The sequence below is a fragment of the Sphaeramia orbicularis genome, chromosome 6, assembly GCF_902148855.1.
Source record: "Sphaeramia orbicularis chromosome 6, fSphaOr1.1, whole genome shotgun sequence".
NCBI lineage: Eukaryota > Metazoa > Chordata > Actinopteri > Kurtiformes > Apogonidae > Sphaeramia > Sphaeramia orbicularis.
The window spans coordinates 15,050,271-15,073,301 of NC_043962.1; the positions used below are offsets into that span (position 1 = coordinate 15,050,271).

A 23,031-nucleotide genomic window follows, 5' to 3' on the forward strand; every position below is an offset into this window, starting at 1 on the left:
CCCGAGTTGGAGATTTAATAATGAGTGTGGGCCATGTACAGTAAACAAACATATCAATGGGACCAGAAAGATGTCAAACTGGGGAGACGCCGAGGTCCACGAGCTGTTGTCACTACCATTGGAGGACTCTATCAATGCTAACGTGTGAAACAGTGAAAGACTGGACGACTCTAGAGACAGACTGATCTCATGAAATCGTGTTGTATGTGACGCCAGTTTATTGCATTTGGTGTGCTATACGTACGCATTTTCATCCTTTTGTGTGTTTTTTAACACTACTTTATGGCGTGTCAGTGCGCTAGCTGCTAATCGCGCTAATAGCTAACCCTAAAAAAATCTATTTTATTATTATTTTTAATATTTTTATTATTTTATTTTATTTTTATTGTAGTTTTGTTTATTTGTTTTTCCTCTTTCTCTCTCTTCTGCAGAGTTTACTCAGTTCTGCTTGTAGTTATTGTTTCCATTATAATTATCACCATGGTTGTTATTGTTTATATTGTTGATACTTTCTTGTGAGGGGCTTCACCACCTTCTTTTTTCTTGCTCTCTCCCCTTCTACCCCGCCCCCCCCCCGACCCACCCCACCCCATGTCAGTTCCGGCATTGAAATATGGTTCAACAAAACTCATAATAAAGACAGTAGAATATCAAGTGGAGCTTCATATACTTTATGAAGTTACCCTTGACAAAGCAAATTTTTTCAGCACCAAAAGGCACCCAGCCTACAATTCTGCTGTTAGGATGCTGGACAAGACAAGTTTAAAATAAATAAATAAATAAAAAATAGCTAACCCTAACCGCTAATTGCGCTAGCCGGTAATCACTAACCCTAAATGCTAATCGCGCTAGCCACTAATCTCGCTAATTAGGTTCTATTTTACGCAGCATAAATGTACACGCGTACAGATAACATGGCGTGTTATCTGTACGCAATTCATGATATCACTTTAGTAGAGAGGTTAGCAACACCGCCATGCTCGGTGTATTTCTGATGCACAAGTGATACGTCACACTGTATGCTGTGCTGCATCACCGTTCCTATGATTCCAGAACACAGGTCCGCTGTGTAAAAGTCCAGCCTGTCTCACCCCTGTTACTCCTTTGGCTTGGCTGTGGAAATCCGTGTTGGAAAAAAGGTGGGATCACCATCTCACCTTTTTCCCAGGACCTCTGTGTAAAACTGGCTACTGGTTCTACCATGGAATAGGTGAGGGCACAGCAACAAAATCTAACTTTGCCGTGAATTATCAATAAATATCACACACAGAACCTTTAAGAAAAAGTCTAGGCCCTGTTTGCAGACCTGCCATACCACAAACTATCATCTCTACTACGAAGGTGACATTATTTAATCAGAAAAACTTTTGACGTACACCGTGCAATTGTGCAACTAACAATAGTCCCTCATCGATCACTGCCCTCACTGACTTTGTTTTCAGTCCCATTATCTTTGATTTACACCTGCTTATCTCCACGGGATGGACGCCTCCATTGATAATGTGTCTGGCCAAGTAGACCCTATTAAACGCTCTGGACTCTTTTTCGGTCCCCAGAGCTGTTGTGTCCTTATCTCAACCTCCCGACTCTTCCATCTGGTCAACACGGATTATTATCGGACCGGATCACCTTCACACACAGGCAGGCTTAACACTGGTTCTGTGTGAAAACTGAAAAAAGACAGAACCAGAATTTCCTGCCTTTGTTCTGTCTTTGTTCACATGTCCGTTTTGTGTTACGTAATGAACCATGAACCCAGTAACTCTGGCTTTATACGACTTTTCATCCATCACAAATCTTTAAAAAATGTGACTACTGGCACGTGTCCACCTGTATCTGTGAAAAATCACATGAGGGTCAGAAGTGAGTGAAAAAAAAGAAGAGGAAAATGAGAGAGCTCAATTGTAGTTAATTTGATCTCCTCTTCTTCTGTCTCTGTCATGCTTTCACAGCATGTGTTCGGAAGGATGGAGCACTGATGCTTCACCTCTTCAATTGCATCCTCTCGCCTCCTTCATCCTCCGCACCAAGGTCACTGCAGCTCAGCACTACAGGCTTTACTTCTTTGTGCGTTTATCATCCACAAGACACCCGGCTCCGTGGTCCATTAGACCAGCACTTTTCAACAATTCAGTCCCACACATTCCTTTTATGTCTGCTGTAATCAAGAGTAGCCAAAACTGAGGCCAAATGTATTGTTACTTTACCACAGACTGAAGCAGAAATATTAAAAATTTCCACAAAACAGCTATAAATAATGAAGCTACTGCTACACTGACACCACATAGCAGGGTTGTAATTTATTATGTGCCATCGGACTCTACAGTTGCAGTGTAACAATGCAAGATAAAAAAGTAGCATAATGGTTTGGCTGTTAACGTAAGTGCTGTAAAACTTAGACGACTAACACTGAAACCAGTATTCGGTGAAAAAGTATAACAATAGGTGAAAAACATTACTTCAGCAACTCTGAGCAATTTTTGGAGAGACAAAGTTAAAGCCTTTAGATGCCAAAGGTGTGAGATATAAACAACATAAAATAGTAATCTGCAAATATTCCCCATCAGAACTATTCACACTGGCATCAGTAGCTGGGTTTCCATTACAGTTTCCTGCAAAATAAAAGTGATATTTCTACAATTTCAACAAAGTACTTGTAGGTGTTTCCATTGAAGAGTGTTTGGCTTCTGATGCGGGATTCTAGTCATTTTCTTTTGTACTGTAATTTTCTTTTGTATTGCCCTCTATATGATGAACTGAGAGCCTCTTTGTTTAATGACATGTTTATCCGAAATCCTGATATGTTCTGAAGCAGTGTTTCCCAACCAGTGTGCCGTGACACGTAAGTGTGCCGTGAGAAATCATCAGGCGTGCTGTGGAAGCTTATCCAATTTCACCTGATTGGTTCTGTAAGCAGCAGCGTGATATAGATACTGCACACACCAATGGTCCACTGTACAACAACAGTCTCCTGGTTCCCTTTGCAAAATGAAAGTGAAAGTTCTGTTAATAAAGCCCCCCTCACTAGGGATGCATGGGTTAGTGGGTTACCTGCGGACCCCAGGTATGGGTTGGGGCGTGGGGATATACCTCCCATACTATTATACAACGGACCTCAACCCCCCCGTCCTCCCGAAAACAAAGCTCTTTCAGTTCTGTTCCCTTTCTCCACAGCCTACTGTATCTATGCGAGTTGAGCTTTTCAAGCATGACTGATATAAAAACAAAAAAAGACAGAGACTGAGAGCTGTAGAGGAAGGTTCATATGCGTCTTTCTTCAATTCCTGCAAGAATATCAGCTTTGTGTTCAAGTAAACAGGCCCAGGTTTTACACTAAGTAAATTGAGACTAGATCTGCATTATATTTCAATAAATAAACTTTTTGGGACATTTTTGTTTGGTGGTGTCCCTTGTGATTTTTCTAATGTAAAATATGTGCTATGGCTCAAAAAGGTTGGGAAACACTGTTCTGGAGCACTGATGATGACAAGGTGAAACGGTTGTTAAGTTCAAATGTATATAAATTAGCATTATTTGTTTGTAAAGCCTGGAAAAAGCGGCAGATGTGTTTGTTTAAATAGGTCAGTATATTGTCTTGTTAATATCTATTGTGCCTATTGTCTGGTATTTGGTCTTTGGTTTATATTTTTGGTGTCTTATAAGTCCATGTAAGGGCTGGGCATATTTTTATGCAAGACACAATAATAAAAACTCATTCATTCATTCGCGATATGTCATAATTCTGGTAAAATACTGTATAGTTTTTGCAAGACGCTCATTAAAGGCAGATGGAGGTATGGAGTTTGATGCCAAACCTCCACAGTGTTGCCACTATAGTGTCAGTTCATCTATTGCTATTACAGTGACTATCTTAAACAAAAGAAGAAGGGAACGTATAATGGTCCAAAGGCAAAGTCCTTATTTATTGCAGCAGCCTCGTAGAGTGGTTTTCTGGGAGAGAATTGTACAACAGGAATTCCCCAACAAGTTGTGGATCCAGAGTTTCGGAATGACCCGGGCATCGTTTAATGAACTGTGTGCTGTTATTGATCCTCTCGTGGCACCAGACTTGTCATGCCCTCGGGAAGCAGTTCCTACACAAAAGCGAGTGTCTATTGCCCTGAACAAACTAGAACCACCTATTCTGAGTACAGGGTCATAGGGGGGATGTTTGGCCTGAGCAAAACCACCAGGACCAGATGGGGTAAAATGACCAAAATGTGTTTCCATTACACTTTTGCACTATACTTCTATATCCCGATGTCTCAAAAACCACTTCATGAGAGTGTAAAACTTTTTTTTTTTTTTTTACGACATTTTGCCATTTCCATTACCAGTTTTCTATTACGCAATTTACATTTTGCTCATTTCTGAGGGTAATGCAAACCCCGCTAATGTTTGTAACAGAGGACGGATTCTTCTTCTGTTGATTAAGGCCTATGCTCAGCATCAAGACAAAAAGAAACTCTATTTACAACGTGTATATGATTCATATTACATTTACATTATACAAACCCCTCACTATCCTGACAGTCTAGTTGTTTGTTGATGCTGCTCAATATGTTGTCCTTCACTGCATTATCTTCATCATTTGTGTGTTTGTTACAAAACAGTGTGGCTGATCTGCAGCTCCAGATCCATCATCGTTGTTGTCACAGGACATCCACCTCAGATAATAGACTACTTGATGTCTTTGTTTGTGCTGCAAAAACGTAGAAAAAATCAACCTACTTTTTCACCACGTGATATTTATACTCTGTGAGAAAGAGCTCACTATGTAATCACCAAAACATATAATGACACGCTAATTAATTGCTGTTAGCGTGTGTACAGACCTTAAGAATCACATTTTGGGTCATGTGACTTTTATTGTCATTTTAGACACATTTTCAGTCTTAAACAGTTTTACAACAAGTTGACTTTTTAGCTTGCAAAATAAATCACATGCATCTGAATGGACAAACATCGTATGTATAATTGATGACATGATTGAAAGTGTTAGCTAAACATGTTACTTGGAGATTTGTTCTGTAAAACCACCTTGTTTATAACAATGAAATGCATTTATAAAGACAAGGACATGGACGTCTCTTTGGCTTTAAACCAAGTTGGTCAGTGTCCTTCTGAGATGTTCTACATTTGATACGATGTATAAAAAAAAACAGTTACAGTGTAGATGCTGATATCAAGTTCTCTCAACTGAAATCCAGTCCTTTAATTTCACACTTATTCTTCAGCCCAGTCAGAACAGTATATACGAAATCACAGTTCACATGCTTAGTGACTCTTGTATTGTATGTACTGTATATAGTTAGAATCATGGGTGGAAGTACAGCATAAAAAAGGCGGCTCACTGTCAGCTTAGTGTCAGCACAGTGCTCTGATGTTCCGCTATCAAACAAGCATTCACAACCCGAGCTTGGCGTAGTCTGACAGCATGAGCTGCCAACGCTGCTTTGAAAGCTGTAGTCCGACAAAGAAATGCAAAAAAAAAAAAATGTGGCCAAAGATGTTTTCCCTCATCAGAATCTCCTGCTGCTGCTTCACCCATTACTCTAACGCTGGTGAAAATGACTCATGAGTGGGTAAAGCTACATATTAAGAGCCGAGTCAGACTAGCCTTTTCAGAATTTCTGAGAGTAAAATTACTAAAAAAAAAAAAAAAATGCTGGCCAATATAAGCCTTTACTATGCCACTGATGTGACAGATGAAAATAAAAAGGAATCAGTTGACAGTTGCAAGAAAATGTTATCTGCTTACTCATCATGTCATCATAAGTTTGAAAACTGCATAAAACAGAAGAACAGTGTTTTGTTTTCTCTTTGAAACAGCGTCACTGTTCATTTTTTGCTGGAGACAGCAAATCCCGAACAGGCAGTGAATTTCAAAGACAGTGCCGAAAGATTTCTTAAGGCCAATCTGCCTGCAGACACATCCCATCTCCTGTGATCTTAAAAAGATTTAAGCCATTTTTATGAATGCTGCAGGCAAGCAAGTCAAGATATAGGGGCTTATACGGTTTTTAGTCAGGACAAGTGAAGGACAACGGCAACACAGGGCTTTTTTGTATCGCTGTTCTCTGTGCTTAGTGGAAATTTCAGTGTTGTATGAATGAATGCTGTTATGAGGTAATTGACAGAATGAGAGAGCACGGCAGGGCAAGTTTAATTTATTTAGTACGTTTGGTTCCTAGAATAGATTAAGCACAAACCTATCCGCACTGAGATGGCATTTCAATCCAATTAACAATAATTATTATTATCCTGTTGGCCAGACACCTGCACTGATGAGCTGGTCAGTGTACCTAGCAGGAAGAAATTGTATTTATTTATTTATTTCTGGCGTTCCAGACTACTCTGACTTGCTCACTCTCATTTATCAGAGAGCTGCAGGCACCAGGCAAGGACTTTTAGGGACATAAGTGGTCGAAAGCAGCAGAGCAAGAATGAATTGTAAAGGATAGAAGAGATTGGATGGAAGCAGTGGATGTAGCGGGTTGGACAGTTTCCTTCAATTGTCAGTGGAGCTAAAGTTGAAATGTTGTGTGCAGAGACGTACTGGTATTGACTGATGCATGATTTTCTGTCAGAATACAAACAAGTGAGTGCAGGAGGCGCCCATCAATCTTTCTAACATCTGAACCTTTGCCGTTTCAAGCTATTTGAAAATGAATATAGATGAATACAGCGTTTTGTCATTTATCTTGCTCTCGCCGCCTTTATCTCCGTAAAAGGGGACTAGGTCTTTTCTTGGTGCAGAGCTCTTTTGCATTCTCATATTCTTTATTTTACTTCAAGACATGGTTGTGAATATGGACTCTGCAACTACTTTCTAACAGAGGTCTTCAAGGTCACAGAATTGTTGTGGGTTGTTAATGCCAGTACAGCTCATTAGACGTTGTAAAAATGCATTCGAACACAAACATACAAGTGTAAAGAAGCAATCAGCGGTGCAAAATGGTCATGGATCATGAGCAAGGTCAAAGCTGTGCATTTACACATACTTCTGCCAAAACTCAGGGGATAAAGGCCATCAGACCATAAAAAGGAAAAAAACACGTCAAATAATTACTGTATAAATTCATTGCTCTAACTTTCTTGCTAATTAATAGTTAAAAGTCAGTAAAGATTTTGTTTTTGCCATTTACTCCCCATTTTGTTATTTATATATATATATATGCATATATTATAAAAGGGAAGTTGACTCTATTTGTGTGTGTTTGTCAGGAATCACACAAAATCTGTATAGCGCTGACTGCTGCAGTTTGGCATACTTATGTATTTTTGGACAAATAAAAGACTAGCGAAAACGGCAAGTTGACAGGACCAATATTTTGGGAGATATGAGTAATTTTGGAATACAGTAGTCTTATAATCATGTTGCTATGCCCAGAATCACAGAATTGAAGTGGGTTACTTAGCAACAGATAAACAATAGGCTCACATTGCCATGGTGTCAAATTTCATGCGCAGAAACAGACATGTCAGCTGAGAGGTTATTCAACTGAAAATGCCAGTGGAATTTACCAAGAAAGTAAAGGAATGAGCTGGATCACAGGTAAATGTGTTACATAAAAACTACCACATCTAGAGCCCCTGGTTCCCCATGGTTTAACAAGCTAGTTTATATTATAAGGATTAACAGTTGAAGCAGTGTTTCAGCTAGGGCTGCAGTTTCAGATAATTTTAATAATCGATTAATCTGTAGATTATTTTAATAATTAATTGATTAATCAGATTACGACAAAAGATTCAATTCTCATAGATAGGTATTGAACCCAAAGCAATATAGGCTGCAGACAAGTCACTAATGATTACATCTCCGCTGTGGTTTCGGGTATAGTTAGCAAGCACTAGCCCACTTCGTAGACTTGTCATGGCTAGAGATTAGCAAACTGTATTCTTCAACCAGCTCTGGTTCTAGGCTATCAAACTAGTGTTGTATGTATTAGTTCCAGTCAATGATAGGTCACGTTAGTCTGGTGGCCTGATAAATGGAGATGGATGAAAACGTTATAATTATGACGATAGTGTCAAACTAGCTAGCAGGCTAAATTAATCACGACATGTAGGCTATCTTAAGCTAGGTTTACATTATGTTCCCAGTGGCCACAGCAGCCCCGTTAGCCCAAAACGTAGTGCGCCATGGGATTTTGACCATTTTTTCTCCTTATTCATACATACATACATAAATGGCACACTAAAACGGGGCCTCTGTGGCCACCAAGAACATAATGTAAACCTAGCTTTAAAAATCTGGCCAGCATCCGAAGGCTCAGCCCTGCTGCTCTGTGTTTTCCTCTATTAAACTACACAGCCTGCAGGCATGCCTCAATACTAATGTGCTCAAGACCCAACAAATCGACTGCCGAATTTGTTGTCAATTCTTTAAAGAATTGATTTGGATTGATTTAACAGATTCGTTGTTGCAACGCTAGTTTCATTATGTTATCTTTTTCATACAAATTTATGAAAATCTACTATACATAATGAAAGATAAATATCAGCCACTGCTATTGTGATTTAATCTATATCTAATGATATTGGCCACATTGTTCATTCATCAAGCATAGAATATGATTATGTGGATCAGGACAGGAAATTATGATCAGAGAATTTCTTTCTAATATTACTATTATTACTATTATGATTAATAAATGGAAGAGTGGGTATCTCAGTGGAATCCTATCCTCAACAGACACAGTCATGATGCCTGGTCACATACATGAATGAGAAGTGAATGAAGGAACATTGATCAAAGACAGTGGATACCACAAGATAATTTTGTCGATAAAACAAACTGTTAAAATGTCAGCCCATGAATAGAAGAGGAATAGAAAAGAGGACAGAAATGGAAGGAGTTGTTACATAAGCCTATATGGGCTGGGCACGCAAGTATACAACACTTAAATAAAATATTCATTCATTCATTCATGTTTGAGTTTTGTCATGTTTTTCTTATAATATCAAAGGTGCAACCATACACACTCGCAAGTAAGACTACAAAAGCAATTCATCTTCTGATGTCTGGACAGCTGAATTAAGCTATTAAGCGATGACACTGTCTAGTAGATAAGAGTTCTGATAAATACAAATGCACGACAATTTGATGTTTAAATTTGTAGTGGTGCTTGTACTGTCACATTATGTAAAAGCATCCTTTCCCCTGAAGCAGCGGCGTTAAGGCCTCATCTTATTTGGCAGGAGATTTGACAGATAATTTGTCAACTTGCCGTATAGAGTTCTGACCAAAATATTAAATTAGATCAGGGGCTCGGGGCCAAAACCAGCCCGTCAAAAGGTCCAATCCGGCCCGTGGGATGAATTTGAGAAGTGCAAAAATTACACTGAAGATATTAACAATCAAGGATGTGAAACTCATTTTAGTTCAGGTTCCACATACAGACCAATATGATCTAAAGTAAAAGAATAGCATAATAACCTATAAACAGTGACAACTCCATTTTTTTAGGTTCTAGGTTCAACTGGACTAGTTTTGCTCTTTTGAAGCAAAACTAGACCAGTTGAACCTTGAGGAATTACCAGGAAGAACAAATGAGAAATTGAATGAGAAATTGTTGTTTAAAACTCCAAATTTTTTAACAATATTATGCTTGTTACTAAATGTTTGTGTAACACTGTGTGTCATGCACATGTATAAATGATAAGTTGAGGCATAATATTGTTAAAACTGCTTATTTTTCTTACAAATTTAAGTTTTTCAGGTTATTCACATGTTTTTTGTTAAAGGGTAGTTTGTAAATGTAAATAGTTTCATAATTTAATGCTTCGTTATTACCCTAAAAGAAAGAGAAAAAGTTGTCATTATTTATGGCTTATGATGCTATTATTTTACTGGTCCGGCCCACTTGAGATCCAATTGGGCTGAATGCGGCCTCTGGAAGAAATGAGTTTGACACGCCTGAATTAGATTGTATGATTACATTTCAGCATGGAGGTAGAATTGTGTAGTTGTGAATATTTAGAATGAAGTTTCAGAACAACACAGACAAACAGCATCCCTGTAGCCGTGGTTCACTCAGAGCAGAGGAACAGACACTGAGGTGCTGCTGGAAGAGCTGCTGACTCAGATGCATACATGTGAATAAATTACAGTCTAATAGGTTGGGATATTTCTCACTTTTGCCCTGATGGTCTGAATAACTTTCTGCTGCGAGGTGCTGCTCTGGCTTGTCTTAGCGCCGTCCACTTTTTGCACACAGTGTTATCAGTTTATGAATTTGTTTTCCCATTGTGTGAGATGACGGACGTGTACCATGACAGTGGGTGAAAAGTGTCAATTGTGGGATTGTCACAACTTGACAGCCCTGACAGCTACACTTTATTTTAGGCCTTATACCATATAGCCTGTGCAGTAAAAAATGCTGTTACTGTTAGATACAGCAACCCAAGAGAAAGACACTCCATTCTATATTGTTTATATTGTTTGTCTTACAAAGTGCTTTCTTGGAGAACGACAAGACCAAGTTAATGCTGAAATACTCGCTTCAGCTATTGATATTGGCTCCCCTTCCAACCTGTCGTATATCCTTTTACTAGTTGGTTAGTTAGATCAGCTTGAGGCATGTTAACTAAAAGGTCAGTTCTTAAAGGTGCAGGAGACTTTCTTTACCAGTTTTTCATCAAATCTGTAAAACCTCTGTCAAACCCTAAGTATCACGAATCTGCAAGTTTTTCTGTGATTACTCACCTGAATCTCTCCTATTACGGTGAAAAATTTCTTAGTGCCATCCACCATAAACAAAACGTGTGTTTACCATTCAGAGTTGGGAGGTAACTCAGGCATTTTCGGAATTTTGTTGTGACGTGCATTGTGGGAAAGGGAGGTTTGTGCAGCCAGTGGCAGCGGCAGCGCGACCATATGATATTATATGGATGAAAAAACACGTGGAAATGTCTGAAACGTGGAAACGGCTGGAGGAATATGCATAGAGGGAAGGGAGCTCCTGCCATTTCCGCGTCATGTCTTTAGCAGCTGCTGCTGTCAGGTGGCTGCTCGAGCGTCTATTTCCCACAATGCACGTTGCAACAAAATTCCGAAGATGCCCGAGTTACCTCCCGGCTCTGTTTGTAAACACACATTTTGTTTATGGTGGATGGCACTAAGAAATTGTTCACCATAATGCGAGAGATTCAGGTGAATAATCACAGAAAGACTTACAGATTCGTGATACGTAGGCTATGACTGAGGTTTTACAGATTTGATGAAAAATTGGTCATGAAAGTCTCTCGCACCTTTAAGTGATTTTTATGGTCATTTAACCTTTCCTAAGTGATAAATCGCAAAAGAAAGGTTAAATGTGGAGAAAAGCTTCATTTGGAGGTCACCACAAAAATGGCTCTATGCCTTTAAAGATTAATAAAGAATAAAGAATAAAGATTAATTAATAATTAATAAACAGATTACTATTATTATTACCTTACCATAATGTAGGGCAGGGGTGTCAAAGTGGGCTGCATCAGTAAAATAACAGTGAAAAACAGTAAAATTATATTCTGAAAATGCTTTCTTAAAAATCTGAATAACATGAACCTGAAATGTCTTAAGAGAAATAAGCGCAATTTTAACAATATTATGCCTCAGTTTATCATCTACACATGTGCATTACAACTTACATTACAATTACAAATGCACAAAACATTTAAAAACAGGTATAATATTGGAAAAATTACACTGACATTTCATGTTCATGTTTGTTCAGGTTATTCACGTTTTTGTAAAAGGATAGTTTGTAAATGTAAATATTTTCATGTAATTGTACTTTTTTTCACTAAAACTAAGAGAAAAATTTGCGGTTTTCATTATTTATAGGTTATTATGATAGTATTTTACTAGTCTGAACCATTTGAGATTGAATTGGTCTGTATGTAGAAATGATTTTGACACCACTGATTGTTAATATCTTCAGTGTAATTTTTGCATTTCACAAATTCATCCAACAGGCCAGATTGGACCCTTTGGCAGGACAGTTTGACACCTGTGATGTACGGGGACACAATGGTCAGCATATCTGTCGGTCTGTCTTTATTTCCTGAGCATAAATGGGAAAACATTCAATAAATTTTTCACCAGACTTGCTTAAATGTATCAGTTTTGTGGTAGAGGGGTTCCTTTTACATTGTAAAGGACAAAGCTAATCAGCAACAAGTAGCACTTTGATTTTATATTATTAATTTACGGTAATTTATAGCATTACTGAGTATAATAAAAGTTGGAGTGATGCCTATCTCATGAGAAGCTATTATTATGCTAAGCTAAATGTGCTAATATTCTAGTTGAGTGTACCTTTTAACCTTGCAGCTTATGGGGAATTATAATGACTTCAAGGTTACTTCTAATAAAAGGAAAGCAGTCCATCACGACTCGGCATGGAAGCAAGCCACTGTATCTATTGACCTGTGAAAGTAGTGCCTGACTGTCTTTGCATGAATGACTTTAGTGGCACTCAAAATAATATGCAAATGAAAGTGCAAGTTGTCTCTCTGACTAGATATGAAGCGGATGAAGCTGTTTTTTGTTTTGGCGGATGTGACCAAACAAAGCTCTAATGGTCACTGCAGGGTTGTCACAGACTGTAGAGATATGTGGTCCTCTGTTAATTTCCTTTATTAATTTATTGCGCATAAAATAATTAAAGAAAAACTTAAATGTGCTTACTAACCAATTGGGCAGTGAAGCAACAAATCCAAAAGCGCATTAAAAATGGAGGCTGTAAAGATAATGCAACAGAGGCCAATCAAAATTCAAATACATACGTATTAGGATACGTGCTGCTCCCTTGAGTCAAATATGCGTAGGAAATTAAAAAGTTGACATAACTGAAGCTGACAGCTAACTTTCGGTGGCTGCAAGTGAATTTGTGTGCATTAAGATAGTATGAGAAATATTAATTTAACCTATAAATACACAAGAAGGGTCAAGTTGGGTGTACAAATCAGTCTTAATCAATCTTAATCCAGTTTTCCCAGTGAAAATGACCCGACTTCAGTGTCACAACTTTTTAATTGTTTTGACTGTTCCGAAAAATTCAATTTTTTTTGGGTTGGAAACATGTCGGGCAAATAACTAATTAGCTGAAAATGAGAAACCTTAAATCTAACAGCTCCGGTTTCATGTTCCTGTCATGACCATGAACCTGGTTGACTTGTTAAATTAATGGCCAGCATGGCGGTCCAGTCGCCTCACAGCAAGAAGGTCCTGGGTTCTATTCCAGCCTTTCTGTACGTTTCTGCGTTCTATGTGGAGTTTGCATTCTAACCATGTCTGCGTGGGTTTTGTCCAGGTACTCCAGCTTCCTCGCATCATCCAAAGACATGCACTTGATAGGTTAATTAGTTTAATTAATCAGAATCACTCATAGGTGTGAATATGAGAATCGATGGTTGTTCATCTCTATAGCCCCTTTTACACAGCACTTCTGTTACGGTGATATTTCGCCTTTATTCCGGAATGACGTTTGTGTAAACGAAATGGTGCAATCATTTGGTCCCACCTTTATTATGGTCACGCCTCTGGAAGTAGTCATAAAGCTGTGGTAAAGGTGGAATTATGATTCTGGAATGCTATGTAAAAAGAACACCTCTTGTTCCGCAACCAAGGTGTGACGTTCTGATGACTTATGATGACGTGCAGGGGGGATTTAAAAATGAGTGCGGGCCGTAAACAATAAACAACTAGAAGCACTCGGAGAGCGCAGACCTCTGCTAAGGCAGATCAGTGGCCCCCCTCTCAATGTCTGTCTGTCTGTCCGTCCGTGTGCAAGATAACTCAGAAAGTTAAGGACGGATTTGGATGAAAATTTCAGGAAATGTTGATACTGACACAAGGAACAAATGATTAAATTTTGGTGGTGATCAGGGGTGGGGGGGCCACTGATCTGCCTTGGCGGAGGTCTGCGCTCTCTTTTCTAGAAAAGTACTCGAAGATCGCAGACCTCCGCCAAGGCAGATCAGTCCCACCCCTGATCACCACCAAAATTTAATCATTTGTTCCTTGTGCCAGTATCAACATTTCCTATAGTTTTAATCCAAATCCATCCATAACTTTTTGAGTTATCTTGCACACGGACAGACAGACAAACAGACAGACAAACCAATGCCGACAAAAACATAACCTCCTTGGCGGAGGTAAATATATCAACGCAACCAGAAAGATGTCGAACTGGGGAGACACCGAGATCTGCAAGCTGTTGTCATTTCGGGTGGAGGACTCTATCCATGCTAATATTTCTGGAATGGTAAAAGACTGGGCGATTCTGGAGAGGTTAGCAACACCACTATGGTTGGGGTATTTCCAACGCACAAGTTATACGTCACACTATATGTTGCGCTGCGTCACCGCCCCTTTTATTCCGGAATGCAGGTCCACTGCATAAAAGTCCAGCCTGTCTCACCTCTGTTACTCCTTTGGCTTGGCTGTGGAAATCGGTCAATGGTTGAAAAAAGGTGGGATCACCATCTTGCCTTTTCTCCAGAATCTCTGTGTAAAAGTGGCTTTTACGTGAGCATCCAGGGTGTATCCCACCTTCATCAGTATGAAGCCAGGATAGACTTGGCATCCCCTGCAACTTTCATGAGGACTAAGTGATTCAGAAAATGGATGGATTGTTTAATTAATAGGTTGAGTTTAACCTGCGCTGCAAAATTCCGCATTAAGTGGCCAATTTTTTTGAAGCACTCCCCCCCCCCCCCCCCTTTGTGTGGCTGATAGACTTTTGACTTTGCTCAGACACGAACATGACTCAAAAAGTTTATCGCCAGCCGGGTCTGAATCTAAGTGGAAACAGCAGTCCTTGTTACCACAAATAACTTCTGTAACGCATGGCTGGACTCGAGCTGTCCGATCTCCGCTATGCCGGCGTTGGTTCAAACTGACATTTTGCAACATCCCTTCTAAAAATTTCTCTCCTCTGGGAAACATATAAACAGTATTAGCTCCGGGGAGGGGGTGTGAAATGGAGTGGATGATGTGAAGACCAAAACTTCAGGGGCAATTCTGGATAACAGGGTGAACGATATTTGAGAATCTATTTTGTTTGCTTTTTAATCGGAGTGATTATGTTTGTTTTCAAGTAAATGCATAAATTTTTCTGTGTTGTACTTAGACTAATTTTAGTCAGCAGCCACAAAACTTTCAAGAAATTTCAAGGGTAACTGGATAGATTCTCAGTCAGTATCAGTTATATCATCTTAATAAATTAACTCAATACTTTGCTAGGGTCTGCAGTTGTGTGAGGAGGTTCATCCAATGCCAAATTAAATATGAACTAGTACAGAACAGTCAATCCAGTTCAAGTGAGTCAGTGTGTTTTATATTCCTAAAGTAGTGTAATGAATGGACACGTTTTATCTTGTGTAGAGGAAGGGTACAACAGACCACCGAGCAGAAATGAGCCGTCCGTTAGCGAGAAAGAGAGTGCGTTCAGAATGGTTCAGTGACTTTCTGTCCGTCCAAATGATTGCAGAGTGCTTCGGTGTCCTTATTAAAACTTGACAGAAAGGTATTAGAGGATTTTTCTGGTGTGTCTGTCTTGTCAATACTCACCAAAGCTGTGTTCATGAACTCTAAAAGGACAACTGGCACATGCAGTCTGCAGGCGAAGCTATTAGATACCTGCAAGATGGCCCCTGACCACAGTTACTGGACCAAATTAGGACATGGATGGAGTCCGCAGACCTTTTCGCTGAACACCTGAGTAGAAAAGGTGGAAACGATGTCACACAGCAATTTTCACACATTTTAAAACACGCTGTGCACACTCCACTGAGCTGAGGCCGAGTCATTCTGCTTTAAGACTGACAGTGCTAAGTCAGCCTATCTCTATGCTCTCTAGCTGTCAGAGTCTATCCCTGTCTGTGTCTCCGTTTCGGCTCTCGGCTTTGTATTGTGCTCTCTGCTCAGCCTGATGGGAGACATCTTGAGTTTATACTCTATATATCTACTTCACTGACTCAGTGCGAGACTTGTTTTCACTCTGACTCAGTCACTTTCTATTCCCTCTGCCCCTTTTTTCCATCTCCAAACATCCGTCCTCTCTGCTTGTTTGGGTTTAACAGCAATGAAACAAAGTCTCGACAATTTTACACCTGTGATACACCTTCCAAAGTTCACACACATGAATATGGAAATTGATTGACTTACTCGGACTGAGCAACTTCCCAGAGTTACTTCATACTACTTTGTCAACCTGGGGCAACTTCCTGGGCTGCTTTAGTAATTGAATTGTTTGATCTTGAATGGGTTTTGTGTAAACAAAGAGTCTGCGAGAAGAAAGAGTGCCTGAGCTCCTCCTGGCCCTCTGGAGTCTCTGGGGTCTTTGAAGTGCAGCTTTGGCCCCAATGCACACCAGACAAGATGCTGTTTGGAAAGGCCAGGCCACCTGGCTGGGGTGACAGGACAGCAACTACAGAGAGGTGTTTGTGTGAGTGCAACAGAACTTATTTTTAGTCAGCAAAGTGGGTGAGAAAAGGATTAAACTCTTAAGAGGAAAGAATGCAGTGGGGAGGAAGCAGGGGGATGATGCATGGCAGGAGATCAGGACAAACAAGAAAGACAACTCCATGAATGATGCATGGCTTTGTCTCTTCATCATACTCTTCCGGGCAATTTGATTATGCAAGTAAACATACAAGGCTGTGTAAGTGAGAGATGAAATGGGATAGAGAGAGAGAGAGAGATGGGATGAGAGTGTTGAGAGATGGGTGTGTGAAAATAGATTGGTAAGAGGGCAAGACAAGAGTGTTACTGGTGTTTCGCCGTGTGTTTGTGCACGTGTGTTTGCTGCAGATAAGTGGGAAAGGACAGGTAAGCTGAATTAAAAACCAAGCGATGAAAATATGAGAGGGGGGAACCGAAAAGTTGTCACTAGTCTTAAAATACCACTTCCCTCATTGTTGCTGCAGTCAGCATGTTTATACTTGACCATCTTGGCCTCATTCAAAAGGAAATGTAAGAGCTTTTATGTTGCTGATAAAGGGTGGTCTCTAAGCTTCTCCAATCTCTCACTCCCAGCCCCAAGTGGCTACTGTGACTATGGGTTGGTGTTATGTTAAAATAAAAGGGCACAAGGCACATGTTTATAAGAGCTGAAGTGTGCCAGGCTGTGTGGTTTCTAACAATGTCGTGTTTAAGTGGGGACAGGCATACAGTTAAGTCCTGCCTTGAGAGATGATTGTTGTCTTGCCGTTTGTGTGTGTGTTGGTGTTCGTGCTCCGTTGCATCGTTCGCTGCTCCCACCTTGCATGTTTGTTGTCAGCTGGCAATGTGTCTTTTGTGGCCTTCAGTAATAAAGCCATTAATCACGTTCACTGTTTGCCACAAACATGCCACTGCACTCGTTGCAAGATGTCTCACTCTGTCTTTCCCAGGATGCAACAGCAGTTCACTGGAGTGTAGTGGGAAATGTTCCAGCCTGATGCTACTGGGGTATGGGATGTACATCTGTATGTTAGGAGACAGTGAGAGGACTACATATCGGCTAAAATTTACTTAGGGGGTCAAATGAGTGGCCATTTTTGTCAAAAAAAACAGTTGTAAGTAATGCATAGAACTGAGTTGAAATAATGCTAATCCATTTGTGCACAGACTACTGATATTATTTGACAGTGGAAGCTATATTTTCAGAAATATTGGATTTTGAATAGCGCATGTATGTGAAAACTTTTGCTGGTGAACGGACGTGACATTACCCATGATGATCTGGTCAGTACCAGTACTTTATTAGGAATAAACTTCTATACTTACTATTGCTAATTCTCCTCTTATTCATAAATGTTAGTATTGTGGATCTAAAACAATAACAGCTGACACAAAAACACAAAATGTGGCAGTGGACGGATGTGACATGGTTGTTACGGATCCCATCATACTGATGCTCGGCAGCCATGTCACCGTTTCTACAAATGATCCCTGTGCAAAAACTAGGATCAGAATTATTTATTGTATAGTTTTATCATCACACTAAAGAGTAAATAACAATATAGAATTGTTATTTCTTCATAAAAATGCTTATTAGAAAACTGTTGATTTAAAAAGTGACGTGTGACATTCTTAATGTATGTACTAGCGTAACATAAGCAGGATGGATCAGCACCATACTCCATATTGCAACCTGTAAAAATAAAACGTGATATGTAGTATATAATCTTATAAGAAAAATTGGGGAATCTAAAAGAATATAATCTTTGTTCTTCAGGTAAATTCAGTTCAAATATAACTTGGCCATTTGTGACATGAAAATATAGCATTAATTGTGATGAAATTGGACATTTTTGAGCTGAAAACATAGTTCATATGACCATCAACATGTTGCAACAGAACTGAAATCCTGTAAATTTGCATAACTTGCATTTACCAACACAAAGTTCCTTTGGGGATTCACTTATATTGATTTCTTATGCACAAAGACATAAATAAGACCTTGAAGCAAGTTTTAGCCAATATACAACGGTAGGCATTTGGCTCTCCTTCAGACCCATGTCGGACTAAAGATTCATAATGGCATGAGCTGAAAACTAGCAACCACACTGTTGCCCATAAAGTTGGAATAATTTGGACACTTTCTTCTTTTTATTCCTATTTATACACCTCAGTAATCCCTACTGATTACATGCATCACATCACAATCATTTCATAAGAAAAGGTAAAAATGTTCTAATTTTTTGGTTAATGGTGTATTTGCAAACACCTGAAAATCCACCCATTTACACCAACGCATCAGGATCAGACCAAGATCAGTACATCACAGGGACTTTATTTATTCCCTGCTTAACTGACACTTTTTAGGTGTTGTTGGAGCCAGATATAATTGATGGCGTTAAAAAAACAAACAAACAAACAAAAAAAAACAAAGTGTAAAATGAGTTGAATGATTTTCTGGTCTGTTCATGAAGTAGTTTGAAGTGCTCAGAGGAACTGGTGTGACCTCTGCTTAACTGAGAAAATATAAAAGTTGGTAGACAGTATTTCACCAGTGGAGCAGCTGATGATAACTCTCTGAATATTGATGACAGGTGAAGTATAACCCATAAAAACTGAGAAAAACATATGCTCTAGAAAGCTATATTTTGAAACCATCCATGAATGATTTAACAACCTGAGGGTGCTTTCATACCTGAAAATACAAACCAAGGTTCAAGTTTTCGGTATGTTGCACGGTTGAAACAGACTAGCCAACTTTTCTTGATATACCAGTGTCCTACCACTATGTGCACTGCATAGATGATCTTAATCCATTTTAAGACATCGTCATTGCCCTTATAATGGTATTATCATGGTATTACTAGGTACACATTATAATTTTCTCTATTTGATGTTTGATTGGTTTTCTTTGTCAACACTTATTTGGATAGTAAATTATATCGTCCAACAAAGAAATCCAACCACGGTTCCCTTTTTCTGGAGCAAGTCTTTTTCATGAAAGGTGACAGGAGTGGATAGAGAGGTCAGGTCCCACTTGAGTCTCCACACTAACTAATGTGCTGTTATTTAGCCATTACTCCCCTTAAGCTGATGTCAGCAGGTTTCCCACAGCTCTGTGGTCATACATAAGCAATGAGAAACACTCGATCATTTCACATTAAGGTCCGTTGAAGCGATTGCTCATGTTAGTGGGACTGTGGACGTAGTCAGTCTAATGTTCTGCCTCATGAGCTTTCCGTGGGACTTCAAACTAAACTCCAACTTCAGTCCGTCTTGAACAGTACGCGGTCTTAAGAAACCTAGACCCTGATGACGAAGTCTTTCAATCTGCTTACATTTTCTGCTGCAAAGCCTACACTTTTATTATCTCCGCCAAGGAGGTTATGTTTTTGCCGGCGTTGGTTTGTCTGTCTGTCTGTCCGTGTGCAAGATAACTCAAAAAGTTATGGATGAATTTGGATGAAAATTTCAGGAAATGTTGATACTGGCACAAGGAACAAATGATTAAATTTTGGTGGTGATCGTGGGGGCACTGCCTTGGCGGAGGTCTGCGCTGTCCGAGTGCTTTTGTAGTTAGCACAGTGCTGCTTGTGCTGCCACTTTCCCACTGCCCACCCCAGTCTTCCACATTGAGGTCCGTTGCGTTGCTTACTTACTTATTGCACCGTTTCTCAACCCACTCCCACACCCCATCCCCCGCTCAACAACTTGTTTCGGAGGGGGGATAGATGTCGGAGTCTGACAAGGAGGATAATGATGAGGTGAAGGGAGCATTACCTACAGAGCGCTATACCAAGGGATGGGAATCGTTACGAATTTAATGATTCTGATTCCATTATCGATTTTGCTTATCGATCCGATTCCTTATCGATTCTCTTATCGATTCCCATTGGGTGAGGGAATAAAAGAGTACAAACGGGTGTGTTTGCATTAACTGTCTTTTGTATTTCCATCTCTGCCCAGAAAATATAACATATACAGTATGCACAAACAATAATAACAGATGATGCTAGGCCCAGTTCAGGGGGGTGAGGGGCGGGGGCAGTGGCATGCAGTAAAAGTGAAACTAAAGATGTTTTACTAATTCCTTTATTGCTGCATTTCTACTACGTGGAACCAGTTCGACTCGGCTCGGCTTGTCTCCCGTTGTTGTGCACGTCATTTCCTTTCCCCTACCTTCGGAAACTTGTATTTGGGTATGTTTGTTGCCCGCACCGGAACCGGAACTGGGCCCAGCGTTCACTCTGCCGCTACATTCACAAACGCCGCTAAGTAGCGTACCAAATACGTGACATTCCTGTAAATGATTCACATGCTGTGGACAAATGTTTGAACAGATTGGAGGGATTCCATCCTTTTGAAGAAATGGAAGCTTAGCAAGTGTTACAAGTAAGTGGACCTGGTGTCGTCTTTTTAGACCCTTTCTGCCTCAACACCGTGTTGACTACATTCTGACCAAAACAATGAAGCGTACCACTTGACGTCATCGCGCATGCACATCGAAGACAGAATCGATAAGCAGAATCGTTAAGCAGGCAGGCAAACGATTCCAAGGAATCGAGCTACTGGGATCTGGTTCGTAAAAAGAACCGGTTCTTGATTCCCATCCCTAGCTATACCCCCCCCCCCCCCCCCCCCCCAGTTGACAAAATTTTTTTCGGGGGTTGGGGGGGTGGCAGGAGGCTCATGATGACGTAAGGGGGCATTTGCTCAAAAAGGAACCACTGGCGTAGAGTAAGACAGCAACAAATGCTTTTCTTTCATATAAACTGAAATAACAGCAGATAAGAAGAAAACTAAACTTCAGTATCTTGTTCTGAACTTTTTTACCCAATAGGTGGTGTCACCCAGGTGCTCCATTTGAGTTGAGTGTATAATACGTCTCAGAGAGCGCACAGCTACATCAGACGGGGGTGGTTTTTGTAGTCATCGCTGAACTGTAAAAGCTACCCATGATAAATTGGGTTATGTCAGGGAAAAGATAGCTTTAGACCAAAGGTAATAAACTTTCTAAATGTATAGCCTAGCCCTACCAACAGTGTGTTTATTCCAAAGTAATAGAAATGTAAAAGCTTTCGAGCATCTCATTCATCTTTGTTCCATTCACTTATGCATGTGCGCAGTATTGATTTAGAAGTGCTGTCTCTGCAGAATTTTCTATGCATCCTCTAATGAAACCCTCGCAGTCCTGCCCTCTTTTTCTTGTCTTTGCTATTCCACCTTTACAGCTTTCAATCCCTCTCTGTCAGTGCTCCTGTTTCCACTTGCACACACTCTAACAACCCTCTCAACCTTCAGCAGTACACGTACACACATACACACACACATATACCCTCTTATCCTTGCTCTACATCTTATGTTGATCATCTTTGGTCTTTAGGCTCTTTTCCTTTGTTTTAAAACCACCCACTGTTCTCCCAAACCTCTACTTCCCTTCCTGTTACTTCTCTCCCACCACAGCTTCATTAATTTGCATGACTCGAAGGAACACTCATGACAAGCAACCGTTAAATTGTTTCACAGTATGGGCTTTGTTTTTGTTTCCCCTCTGCTGCAGACTTGGACTTTCGTTACTTCTGGAAGTGGAGCATGTTTGAGGACTACCTGCTCTTCTGCTTCGGCTTCACCGTGTTGTGTGCAGTGGTCACCCTGCTGTTGCTGGACTCTGCTGTGTTTGTTGAGGCGCTGGGCTCCCTGGCCGTGATGTTTGAGGCCATGCTGGGCCTCCCGCAGCTACTGCAAAACTTCAACAACCGCTCCACGAAAGGCATGAGGTACAGTGTGTTCTGAGGTCAAACAGAGCTTTCATAACCGTAACTCAGTTAATGATTCCGGCCATGCTCTCTAACCTGTTTGGAATGTACTCCCATTAACCTGAACACACAGGGATTGTATTTAGTCATTTACTTTCTCCTGAACAAAATATGCTGTCCTTTATTATTGTGTTTCATACTCGCACCCTATAAACCGTGTGAAAAATAATTACCAAGTCAGAGTTTAGTCATAAATACAGTAGTAATCTGTCACGAGGTTATTATCGTTAACGAAAACTAACGAAATGACGAAAACTTGAATTGAAAAAACATTTTCATTAACTGAAATAAATAAAAACTATAATAAAAGAAAACAACAGTAACTAACTGAAACTGCATTGTGAGCTTACAAAACTAACAAAAACATATAAAAATTATGGAAAAAATTCCCTTCGTTTTCGTCTTTTTCAACGTCGGATCGATACGAAATCGGTTTATTTCGCTCGAGCAATTTTAGCTAGCTGCACCATACGCCACTTCACGGTCCGTCACTTGTTGTCACTTGTCGTTTATAGTCGTCTTCTCGTCCCCACTCTACCTGGAAACATGGAGACAAAAGTTGGGAGAAAGCAGCAGAGTCCTGTCTGGGATTTATTTGAATACAACGGAGAAGAAGATAAAAGATACGATAAAACTAAAATTAATACTAAAACTAAACTAAAACTAAGCATTTAGAAAAAAATGAAAACTAATAAAAACTAGCAAACCTGCTCTAAAAACGAATTAAAACTAACTGAATTAGAGAAAAAAAGTCAAAACTAAATAAAACTAAACTAT

At 39.8% G+C, this 23,031-nt stretch overlaps 1 protein-coding gene across 1 annotated transcript in view; it reads left to right on the plus strand.

The window, feature by feature from the left end:
* LOC115420788 (PQ-loop repeat-containing protein 1) overlaps nt 1-23,031 on the plus strand; it is a 114,198-nt gene that overhangs the window by 46,615 nt on the left and 44,552 nt on the right. Inside the window, exon 4 of the mRNA XM_030136314.1 lies at nt 21,999-22,215. Within this exon, the coding sequence (XP_029992174.1) occupies nt 21,999-22,215 (217 nt within the window). The remainder of the gene's footprint in view (nt 1-21,998; nt 22,216-23,031) is intronic.